General features: G+C 46.2%; 1 protein-coding gene across 4 annotated transcripts in view; it reads right to left on the bottom strand.

Moving 5' to 3' along the window:
- LOC119968715 (1,4-alpha-glucan-branching enzyme-like) overlaps positions 1-12,797 on the bottom strand; it is a 707,296-nt gene that overhangs the window by 396,565 nt on the left and 297,934 nt on the right. For all 4 annotated transcript variants that reach the window (XM_038801318.1, XM_038801319.1, XM_038801320.1 and 1 more), the window contains exon 4: positions 8,974-9,099. In XM_038801318.1, coding sequence (XP_038657246.1) covers positions 8,974-9,099 — 126 coding nt within the window. The remainder of the gene's footprint in view (positions 1-8,973; positions 9,100-12,797) is intronic.

The raw sequence follows: 12,797 nt of genomic DNA, 5'->3' as shown, positions 1-12,797 counted from the left end.
AACTCTTTTTTCACAAATGCATTTGGTTCATCGTGCCTGTGTTGGCACTTTGGTTGTCCAATTATTACCCTATTCTTTCCAGAGAGTTGAGAGATTCCTTCTGCCTTTAGGTGTGTATCCAACCCCCTTTTGAAAGTTACTACTGAATATGTTTCCACCACCCTTTTAAACAGTGCATTCCAGATTATACCAAACATAAAGTGATATGATTGAAGAGATCGGTATGACAAAGACATGGGTAATTGACTGGAGGAAAGCTGGTTTAGAGGGATGAGAATAGAAAACAAAACGGTCAGCACAATTGGCAAAGAATGATGTAGAACTGCAATAGGAAGCATTTAAAAGCGATCCACGGTAACCAGGAAATATTCATCCCATTAAAATTCAGACACAATTAAACATTAATGAGACTCCATAGATGGATAAAGGCATAGGAAACAATTGAGAATAAAGGAAGAGGCAGTACGTGGAGAGCAGAGGAGCACAGACGAAGAGATGACGAGGGAAGTTCCCAAAGAGCAGTGCAGACTGGGTCATCGAATATTTGCTAGGCTGAGTTGGATAGATTCATGGCTGACAAAGATGTCAAAGGTTATCGGGGATAAGCACAGTTGCTTCACAGCTCCAGGGTCCCAGGTTCGATTCCAGGCTTGAGTCACTGTCTGTGCAGAGTCTGCACGTTCTCCCTGTGTCTGCGTGGGTTTCCTCCGGGTGCTCCGGTTTCCTCCCACAGTCCCAAGATGTGCGGGTTAGGTGGATTGGCCATGATAAATTGCAACTTAGTGTCAAAAAAGGGGAGGTGGGGTTTCCGGGGTACAGGGATAGGGTAGAGGCGTGGACTTAAGTGGGGTGCTCTTTCCAAGACTCGATGGGCCGAATGGCCTCCTTCTGCACTGTAAACTCTATGATAAACAGGAAAGTGGAGGTCACACTCAGTTCAGCCACAATTTCATCAAATGGCAGAGCAAGCTCGGGGTGGGGGGAATTGTGAACCCAGAGTGTGGTGAGAATGTGGAACGTGCAGGCTGTAGCAGGCATAGATACAGTTAAAGGAAGCCAGAGCAACAGATACTAACAAAGGAACAAGAGGATTATGCTACTAGTCTTAGATGAGGAAGGATGGGTGAAGCATAAATGCTGGCAGAGACTTTTTCTATTTCAATGCTATGTATTTTGTGCAACTTGCTGCATTAAAAACAGTTTGTAGTTACTGTTGTGTTTGATCGAGCAGCTCAAGACTGGGCATCCATGAGGAGCTGTGGCCCATCAGCAGCAGAATTGTATTCAACCACAATTTGCGACCTCATGCCCCGGCATAGCCCCCACCCTATCATTACCACCAAGCCAGGGGATCAACCCCTGGTTCAATGAAGAGTGCAGGAGAGCATGCCAGGAGCAACATCAGGCAGACCGAAAAATAAGGTGTTAACCTGGTGAAGCTGCAACACAGGACTACTTGTGTGCCAAACAGCATAAGCAAAAAGTAATAGACAGAGATAAGCAATTCCACAACAAAGGCATCAGATCTAAGCTCTGCAGTCCTGTAACATCCAGCTGTGAATGGTGATGGACAATTAAACAATTCACTGAAGGAGGAGGCGCCACAAATATCCCCATTCTCAATGATGGAGGAGCCCAGCACATCTGTGCATTCGCAACGAACTTCAGCCAGAAGTGTCGAGTGGATGATCTTTCTCGGTCTCCTCCGGAGGTCCCCAGCATCACAGGTGTCAGTCTTCAGCCAATATGATTCACTCCACATGATATCAAGAAACAGCTTAAGGCACAGGATACGGCAAAGGCTGTGGGCCCTGACAATATCCTGGCAACAGTACTGAAGACTTGTGCTCCAGAACTTGCCACACCCCTAGCCAAGCTGTTCCAGTGCAGCGACAACACTTGTTCCGGGTGTTGGTTAGACCACATCTGGAGGAATTTGTGGAGTCATGGTCTCCATACTTAAGAAAGGATAAGTGGAAAATTGTCCAGGTGTGTCCTGTACACAGAAACAGGACAAATCTAACCCAGCCAATTCCTGTCCTATCAGTCTGCTCTCCATCATCAGCAATGTGATGGATGAAGTCATCAACAGTGCTATCAGGAGGCACTTACTCAGCTATAACCTGCTCATTGACGCTCAGTTTGGGTTCCTGCCAGGGTCATTCAGCTCCTGACCTCCTTACAGCCTCGGTTCAAACATGGACAAAAGAGCTGAATGCCAGAGGTGAAGTGAGAGTGATTGCCCTTGACATCAAGGCTGTATTTGACTCAGTATGGCATCAAGGTGCCCTAGCTAAACTTGGGTCAATGAGAATCAGGGGGAAAACTCTCCGCTGGTTGGAGTTATACCCGGCACAAAGGAAAATGGTTGTGGTGGTTGGAGGTCAATCATCTCAGCTCCAGGACATCACTGCAGGAGATCCTCAGGGTAGTGTCCTAGGCCCCAACTATCTTCTGCTGCTCTATCAATGACCTCCCTTCCATCACAAGGCTCATAAGTGTGGATGTTTGCGGATGCCCACAACCCTCTGATGAAATATAATTTCCTCTTCTTCCCACAAATCCTTCTACCAATCACTTGTTCAGGGTGTTGGTTGGACCACAGCTGGAGGAATGCGTGCGGTCATGGTCTCCTTACTTAAGAGAGGACAGAATTGAATCAGAAGCATTTCAGAGAAGGTTCACACAACTGATTGATCATAATAATAATAATAATAATAATAATAATAATAATCGCTTATTGTCACAATTAGGTTTCAATGATGTTACTGTGAAAAGCCCCGAGTCACCACATTCCGGCACCTGTTCGGGGAGGCTGGTACGGGAATTGAACCCACGCTTCTGCATCACAAGCCAGCTGTCTAGCTCACTGAGCTAAACCAGCCCCAAATGTGCAATGAGGGGATTATCCGATGGAACGTTTGGAAAGGCTGGGCCTGTATCTACTGGAGTTCAGAAGAAGGAGAGGTGATCTTACTTGAACATGAGATCTGAGGGGACTACACAGGGTGGATGATGATAGAATGTTTTCACTTATTGGCGAAACCAAATCTAGCAGACACAAGTTTAAAAATAAAGGGGTTTTGGTAAAGGCTGAAATGAGGAGAAACCTTTTCTCCGAGGGTTATCAGACTGTGGAATTCTCTTCCCAGAGAGCAGAGGATGCAGGTCATTGAATATTGTCAAGGCTGAGTAGATAGGTTTGTGATTTACAAAGGAGTCAAATGGTGTTGGGGGAGACTTGAGGCCACCATCAGATCAAGCATGAAATGGCGGAGCAGGCTCGAGGAGCCGGATGGCCTATTCTCGCTCCAAACTAATATATGTGTATCCTTGTCCGCTCATCTTGATCCTTCCACCAACGCAAATGTTTCTCTCTATCGATCCTGTCTAGAATTATGATTGTGAATATTTATTTCAAAGGAGCCGCTTTGATGATGAGGAAGGTTATCCTTCAGGGAACAGAGGTTCATGGCTGGCTAAGGCCAGCTTTAGTTCGCTCTTTAACAAGGACAAACAGCTGCAGGAGGAAACTGGAGAGTTCGTTTCTGGACAATTATTTGGCCTCTTGATCCTATTTATAAACTGACTCATGTTCGTTATGTCATGTGAGAGTAACTTTAAGGAATGTACCTTTAAGAAATGAGTGTTTATCAGTGATGTCAGAGAGTGGGTGGAGCTGGGCTGTCTGTCAGCTTTTTACTTTCATTTTAGGTTGTTTGCTGCAGGGTGTCTTTTAGTTTCGTTTTCAGTGTTGGAGCTGAAGCCAGACAGAGCAGGTATACTGTTGATCTCTCTGCCATGAAAAGACTATCTCTTGATCATTTGGTGAATTCAGAATTATAAATGTTCTCAGTAGTGAATGTAAACCTAATGTGCTTCTGCTGAAAGGTGTTTCTACTGTCTTCTGGATTTTGTTTGGGAAGTTATTAAGGATTGCTTAGTGTTGTATTCTTTGGGGGTTGTATTTGAATTAATGGTTGCTAAGATGTTCACTGTCTGTTTTAAAAAGGTTAACTTGAGTTCATAGAATCAACATTGTTTTGCTTTAAAAATTACTTTTCCATTTCTGCTGTACCACACCTGTAGAGTGGACCATGTGCTCTCCATACCATAATCTAGTAAAAGTTGTGGGTCAGGTGAACTCCATGATACACTTTGGGGTTCTCTAATCCCCGGCCATAACAGTTAATAAACTCACTGCAGTTTCAGCTGTGTCCCACCCACCTCAGTGATTCTCGAATAAAACGGCAAAAAGTTTTGACTTGTTTCTTGCCCCTCTCCCATACAACCCCACATCCCGCCACTCTCCAGTGAAGAGGCAACAGGATGTGTAATTTGTACAGAGTGGTTTAAATTTGGACTGACCATATGCCAAAATCCCAGTGGAATACGCAAGCATTTGGAGGCATTAAGTAAGTCTCAAACTCAACAGACTGAAAAAGACAGCATAATCTTAGTTTTTTTTCAAGCAACAGAGCTGACAGAAACGGATCTGACACTGGCAGTGAGAGAACAGAGCTGAAAGCAGCCATCTGCCATGTCGATGTTCTAGTCTGCACCTTGCGAGGATAGGACAGTATTCACACCTGCACTCCAGGGGGAGAGGGAGAGACAACTGACAGTTTATTGCTGCAATGTCAACTGCGTGATGGAGAAAAAAGCTGCCACTCACCTGTAGCAAAACACCCAAGAGAATGAGCTACAAACTAAGACACGGTTTACTGCTTCACACCTCAATCTACCTCCGTACCCTCAGTCCTCCCTGCACTGTATGGGAAATCGATATTGCTTTCGGTCCCATTGTCCAAGCTTCAGGGTTTTAGTCAATAGGAACACATATTGATCTATGATTATCTGGGACAGACAAATCTCATTAAACGATGAGTTATATTGGGTCCAATTTAAAATGCTCATTGCCAGCTGAAAGTAGCAAATTAAATGCTTGTAGTTTAAATATCTAGATGCATCAAGAAGGAACAGTCGATTGTCATGGTTACCCATTGACTAGGCTAGCTAGTGAACTTTGATAATGAGAATTTCATTGCTGTATTAAAAAGGAAGAAACTGAATCTATTTAAATTATTAAACATTTCTCTGCTGTGTGTGAAGCTGAACCAAGACATATTGTCAATTGCATGAAGTCCAATAATGTATACATTGAAAGATTTTCCGAATTCCAACATTTGCTAACCTTGACAGTAGATTTGTACTCCCCAGAGATGAGAGCAGTCAGATTCCACATGTAAAAGGGAAATGTACCAGCAATGTCTACAAAGACAGGCATTTTAAAAGTCAATAATCCTTTGTTCCGAACTTCCCATGCCTCTTGGTGCAGTCAAACGGAACATATATTAGCACGGGATTTTAAAAAAGGACAGTCAACGGTACCTTCAATTCTGAATTGGAGAAACTGCTATCCAGTTTTGTTGCTTGAATTTCAGTGAATTGTGAAATGTTTGACGTATAATAAACCACCAAACACTCTGGATACGCAGAGTTGCAATGGTTATGTAGTAATATCACTGGACTAGTAATCCAGGGGCCCAGACTAATGCTCTGGGGATTTGGGTTCAACCAGGCACGTTGCGTGTTCTTCTTTGGCACCGGTGTATGATGGTGGTCTTCTTGAAGCAGGTGGGGACCTCGGAACGGAGTACGGACAGGTTGAAGATGTCCGCGCAGGTTCTGAGTGCACGGCCAGGGACCCCATCCAGACCCATCACCTCCCGAGGGTTCACTTACAAGAAGGCCTTCTGACTTCGGAAGCTGTGACTGTGGGTATGGGTGTATCCGGGACTGCTGGGTTCATCGGGGAGGGGTGTGTTGATGCCAGAGATTCTGTTCGGATTCGCTTTGTAGCTCGTTGTGTTGTTTATGCCTTGCCACAACCACCGAGAGTCTGTAATGCTAGTCTGTGACTCTAGCTTGGTCTGATATTGTCTCTTAGCATCCCTGATGACTTTGCGGAGGTCGTGCCTGGATTTCTTGTATAGGTCAGGGTCACCTGACTTGAAGGCCTCAGACCTGACCTTCAGTAGAGAGTCAATCTCCCAATTAAGCCATGGTTTCCGGTTGGGGAACGTACACACTGCTTTCTTTGGCACACAGTCTTCTACACATTTGCTGATAAAGTTGCCCCCTGATGACATGGCAACCTGACCCCAATGGCTAGGTCAAGCCCCGCCCCCAATTACATCAATACCATCCTGACCCTCAGCCCCCACAATGCAAGGCACAGAAACGCAGAATCTCACTGCCCAGTCCAGTTGAGCCCAGCCCAGCCTGCTCACTTTCAGACCTGCTGTCAGGCTGGCCACTGCACTGGCCGCTGCTCCCCGATTCAGAGTCACAACGCCAGTACTTGCCTAGCCGTCATCGCACCTCTCCTCTGCTACTCACGGCATCACTCGGCTCTCGCTTGGGTGGCTGGCCTCAAGCCTCGACGACCACGTGTGCTCCTGCCGGGCTGCTGGGTATCTGGCCTGGTGGCCCATGATCATTTTGGTTGGTTGCCCGCCCCTCCTTCTCAGCCCTGGCCTGGAGGTCATGAGTCGCCCCGCTGCTCCCTGGATAGGCGGTGGCCAGTGCTGAAGGCTGCACAGCAGAGGTGGAGCACAGACAGCCACCTCTCAATATGGAGCCCATCCGATGGCCTCCCCCAGCTGCATTGTGATAACATCTGTTGAAACTGAATTCCAGGAGTTACTGTCTGACGTCGAACATGAAACGAATTCCAGGTAGCTGCCCGTGCTGTCAGCTCCCAAAATCCGGTGTCTGCAGAAAGAACACAGACCCTCGTCAAACCTGCCAACTGGCAACGAGAGACTCAAATTAAACAGCTCACTGGAGGAGGAGGCTCCACAAAAATCAAAATCTTAAATGATGGAGAAAATCTGTGCAAGGTCAAGGCTGTGTTATTTGCACCAATCTTCAGCCAGAAGTGCAGAGTGGATGATCCATCTCGGTCTCCTCCGGAGGTCCCCAACATCATAGATGTCAGTCTTCAGCCAATGTGATTCACTCCATGTGGTAAAAAGAAACGGCTGAAGGCACGGAATACTGCAAAGACTGTGGGCCTTGACAATATTCTGGGAATAGTCCTGGACAAAAATGTCAGAGGTGAGGTGAGAGTGACTGCCCTTTGACATCAAGGCAGCATTTGACTGAGTATGGCATCAAGGAGCCCTAGTAAAACTGGAGTCAATGGGAATTAGGGTGAAACTCTCCGCTGGTTCGAGTTATAGCTGGCACAAAGGAACTTGGTTGTGGTGGTTGGAGGACAATCATCTCAGCTCCAGGGCATCACTGTAGGAGTTCCTAAGGGCCCAAATATCAATGACGTTCATGCGGATATTTGCAGATGGCTCTAATGATGCACCATTCGCAACGCCTGATAGACTGAAGCACTTTATGTTCAAATGTAACAACATAGAACATAGAACAGTACAGCACAGAACAGGCCCTTCGGCCCTCGATGTTGTGCCGAGCAATGATCACCCTACTCAAACCCACGTATCCACCCTATACCCGTAACCTAACAACCCCCCCTTAACCTTACTTTTTAGGACACTACGGGCAATGTAACAAGATTGGACAATATCCAGGCTGGGCAAGTGGCAACTAACATTTGTGCTACACAAGTGCCAGGCAATATGACCACCTCCAACAAAAGTGTATCGAACCATCACCTCATGAAATTCAATGGCATTACGATTACTATCGCTGAACCCCCCAAAATCAACATTCTGGGGGTTACCATTGACCAGACACTGAACTGGACTACCCAGATAAATACACAGAGAAGGTCAAAGGCTAGGAATCCTGCAGCGAGTAATGCACTTCCTGAACCCCAAAGGTCTGTCACTGGGTCACATTCCTGGCGTTCCCTCCCTAACAGCACTGCGGGAGTCCCTCAGGAACCGCAGCAGTTTAGGAATGCAGCTCACCACCACCTTCTGAAGGGTAACTAGGGATGAGCAATAACTGGCGGCCTAGCCAGCCACGCCCACCTCCTGTAAATGAATTTTAAAAATTAAATATCCAAAAAGCAGCTTGATATAGCTCTGTGGGCGAAGGGGAACAAAGGATATGGGGAGCAGGGTATTGAGTTGGATGATCAGCCATGATCGTAATAAATGGCAGAGCAGGCACAATGGGCCGAATGGCCTCCTTCTGCTCCTATTTTCTATGTTTCTATGAATGAGATTTTACACTTTGAATTAAATTAATTTTCAATGCCAGAGGGGTTGTTTGGCAGTAATTCAGACCAGTCACATCACTGAAAGGTACTTCGACTTTGTGACAAATTTAATTCACATCCCTGAAGCAAATGCAACAACTTCCTGCCATTCCCTGTATTTGAATAGTGAGCCTCTCAATGAGATAGCACAGCTTCTGTAGGAGCGCGGCAACATCTGAATTTCCATATTTCATTGAATCGTAGAATTCCTTTAGTGCAAAAAGAAGCCATTCGGCCGATTGAATCTACGCCAACCCACTGAAAGAGCACCGCTCCTAAGCCCATTCCCCATCCCCATCCCAGTAACCCCACCTAACCCGCACATCTTTGGGCTGTGGGAGGAAACCTGAGCAGCTGGAGGAAACCCACGCAGACACGGGGTGAAAATGCAAACTCCACACAGACAGTCGGAATTGAACCAGGGTCCCTGGTGCTGTGAGGCAGCAGTGCTAACCACTGTGCCACCTCGACAGCCAGTATTTAACTGCACAGGTGCTGTCGCTCAAAGTTTGCTGTTCTAATTAAATGTACATAACAGCCTTCCTGTTATTTACACTGCAAAGTCAGATCCGACGTTTTTCCCTTGGTGGAAAACAAGAATCAAAATTCAAGTTCAAGGCCTTTCAGTTGGCCAGTGATATCTAGCCACGAGGAATTAGCTTGTTTGCTTCACAAGTTACATTTTTCACCTAAGGATATGCACAAAGGTTGTGAAAAAATAAATTGCTCACCATATATGGTTGGGGTGAGTCCCAATGCACCCAGACGTAAGTAGTTGCATTCTGTTCACGTTCCACATATCGTGCCCAGGGAGAAATACGGTATAGCTGCTGTCCAGTTTTACTGCCGATTACCACCTTCGGAATAAAATAAAACATTTATTATTCGCTTGCGCCCCAAGTTATTTGACAGAATAAATCAATACTTCCCGTGAGATCTATTCAAATAAGTTTTTAATTTAACACTTACCTGTGCTCACTGACCCACATTGGCTCCACATCCAGTAACATCTCGGTTCTAAATTTCACATCCTGATTTTCAGATCCCTCCGTTACCCTGTGTCCTCCCTATCGATCTAACACACGACAGCCCCAAAACCCTCCGCATACCTCCAATTCTGACTCCATCAACATCCTCGATTTTAATTGCTCCAACATCCTAACCTGATGGGACCATGATTTATAGAATCCCTACAGTGTAGGAGGGGCTGGTTTAGCACAATGGGCTAAACAGCTGGCTTGTAATGCACAACAAGACCAGCAGCGTGGGTTCAATTCCCGTTCCAGCCTCCCCGAACAGGCGCCGGAATGTGGCGACTAGGGGCTTTTCACAGTAACTTCACTGAAGCCTACTTGTGACAATAAGCAATTATTATTATTAGGAGAAGGCCATTTGGCCCATCTGAACCTCTACACGGAACCTCTGTCAGAGCACCCTAATTAGGCCTACTTCCCCCATCCGATCCTGTAACCCCACCTAACGTTTGGACACTATGGGAAATTTATCACGGCCAATCCACCTAACCTGCATGTCTTTGGACTGTGGGAGGAAACCGGAGCACCCGGAGGAAACCCACGCAGACTCAGAGAGAACGTGCAGACAGTCATTCGAGGCGAGAATTGAACCCGGGTCCCTGGCGCTGTGAGGCAGCAGTCTAACCAGGGTGCTACCAAGCTGCCCAAATTCAACAGGCTTATCCAATACCTTTGCCTCCAATGCATTTTTGAATGGCAAAATTAAACTGAGTGGTAAGCTGGGCCACGGATCATGTGATATTAAAATGTATAATGTAAACATGTGAACTTTAACATTTGTGTTTGCTGGTGAAATAGTAAGGTGGAAAGATGAGTGTCTTCCATTTGTTAAATGTTTTGCCCCCTTTGCTACAGATTATTGGTTATCTGCTATAACTGTGCGTGACATGAGTGAAAACAATAGGTCTCAGCACCAGAGAAACATCAGCAAGGTACAGCGAGGCGACAGCTTTCACTGCATTGGGCAGATCAATCAAACACCTAATCACAGCAAAGTAATGGAGAAACAGCAACTATTAATGTTCAAAAAGTACAGCAGTATGGGGTCAGACTGAGGCACAGACACAATGGGGTAGCATGTTATCACAGTGGTTATCACTGTTGCTTCACAGCTCCAGGATCCCAGGTACGATTCCCGGCTTGGGTCACTGTCTGTGCGGAGTCTGCACGTTCTCCCCGTGTCTGCATAGTTTCCTCCGGGTGCTCCGGTTTCCTCTCACAAGTATCGATAGACATGCTGTTAGGTGAACTGAATATTCCCTCAGTGTACCCGAGCAGTTGACGGAGTGCGGCGACTAGGAGCTTTTCACAGTAACTTCATTGCAATATTAATGTAAGCCTACTTGTGACAATAACCATTATTAATTAATTAATTAGGGGCTGGTTTAGCTAGTTGGTGTTGGTTAAGCACAGTGGGCTAAACAGCTGGCTTGTAATGCAGAACAAGGCCAGCAGCGCGGGTTCAATTCCCATACCAGCCTCCCCAAACAGGCGCCGGAGTTTGGCGACTAGGGGCTTTTCACAGTAACTTCATTGAAGCCTACTTGTGACAATAAGCGATTATTATGATTATTAAATGGCCTCTTTCTGTGCTGTTTAGTGTCTCTGATTCTGACTGAGCTGGCCGGTGGCTGGGAGGGGGAGGCCTGGATGGTGAAGAATCCTGATCGAGGTCCAGATACAAACAGGGGAAGGCTATGGAACGAAAGCAGGAGAAGGTTTGGATGGAGAGCAGAATGGATGGATGAAGAAGTGCTGCTGAATCAGGGATTTGTATTGGACATCGCTGAACTGCAGCAAAGTTGCTAATGTCTGGCAAAAGAGAATGCCAAGAAACTCCAGAATCCTGCACTTAGACACTTGTGTTATAATATCGAAAATGCTTCACGAATTTCTCCCAATGACCTGAAGGAAACAGGCTGAAAGAATCAAACCCACATCACAAAGGAGATTAAATAGCTTCTGTTCAAATGGGAATGGTACAATGCAGTTAGTTCCACCACAATACTCCTGCTCGAGCTAAAATTAATGATTTATTTGTCTGAGTAGGCAGTGGTATTGCCGCTGGACGAGTAATCCAGTCACCCAGGGTAAGCCTCTGGGAAGCCAGGTTTGAATCCCATCACTACAGATGGTGGAATTTAAATTCAATAAAAATCTGGAAGAAAAATCTACTATTAAACCAGTGCCAATTGTTGGGAAAACTCATCTGGTTCATTAATGTCATTTCGGGAAGGGGAATCTGCCGTCCTCACCAGGTCCGGCCTACCTGCGAGTCCAGATCCACGGAAATGTGGTTTACTCTTGCAGCCCACTAAAATGACCCAGCAAGCCTATCAGTTGTATCCAAACGCCATCAAGGTGACAAAAAGGGAATGAAACCGGGCAGACCATCCAGCATCAAAGTAGGCACCAGAAATGACAACAGCAAAACCAGCCCTGTTGATCCTGCAAAGACCTCCCCGCTAGCTTCTGGGTGGGTGGGTGAGGGGGTGAGGGGGGGGGCTTGTGTCAAAATTGGGAGAGCTGCCTCACAGACAAGTCAAGCGAAGCCTGACCATACTCACAGAATCATACCAGACACCATTATCATCATCCCTGGGTATGTCCTGTCCCACTGTCTACAGTCAGGGGGGAGTTGCCCTGGGGGTCCGCCATATCGACTCTGGAACTCAAAGTCTTGTCATAATATACACCAGTATATCATGGTGCAGACACACACTGATGGACACACACAGGGACCAATCAACATGTACAAACACCGCAGCCAATCACCAGTTAGAATACACACACTATAAAGGCAGAGGGCACCACGGTTCCCGCTCATTCTGGGTGCTGCCTCTCAGTGTAACAGGAACTCATCCAGCCCAGCACAGACTTACAACACGTGCTGACAGAATCAACTGGTTCGGACAAGGCTTAGGTCTCTAGTTTAAGTTAGCATCATTTAGACCCACAGTCATCGTGTGTTAGTTAGTTAGAAGTTAGTTAATAAAATTGAGTTGAACCTTCATCAGTGTTGGAAGTGTCTGTTCATCTCTCAAGTCTATACAAGCCAACACTTCAAGTCTCATGGCATCAGGTCAAACATGGGCAAGGAAACCTCCAGCTGATTGCCCTCCCGACCGTCTACCGTCAGCTGATGAGTCAGTACGTTGAACAGTACCTGGCGGAAGCACTGCAGGTGGCAAGGGTATTTTGGGTGAGGGACCTCAATGCCTATTACCAACAGTGGCTCAGTCGCTGCACCACAGACTGAGCTGGGCAGGTCCTAAAGGGTTAAGTGAGTGGGAAAACATCTGGCAAATGGAGTATAATCTGGGAAAATGTGAAATTGTCTGTTTTGGCAGGAAAAATAAAAAAGGTTATCATCTAAAGAGGAATCCGGGTGTCCCAGTGCATGAATCACAAAGGTACAGTAAGTAATTAGCAAAACTAGTAGAATGTCATAATTTGTGAGGGGAATTCATTACTAAAGTAGTGGGCTAGATTCTCCAATTCAGAGACTAAGTGCTGACGCC

The sequence above is a fragment of the Scyliorhinus canicula genome, chromosome 7 (assembly GCF_902713615.1).
Source record: "Scyliorhinus canicula chromosome 7, sScyCan1.1, whole genome shotgun sequence".
Classification (NCBI taxonomy): domain Eukaryota; kingdom Metazoa; phylum Chordata; class Chondrichthyes; order Carcharhiniformes; family Scyliorhinidae; genus Scyliorhinus; species Scyliorhinus canicula.
Note: the sequence above shows the minus strand (reverse complement) of the source record. Positions and strands in the feature narration are given on the sequence as shown.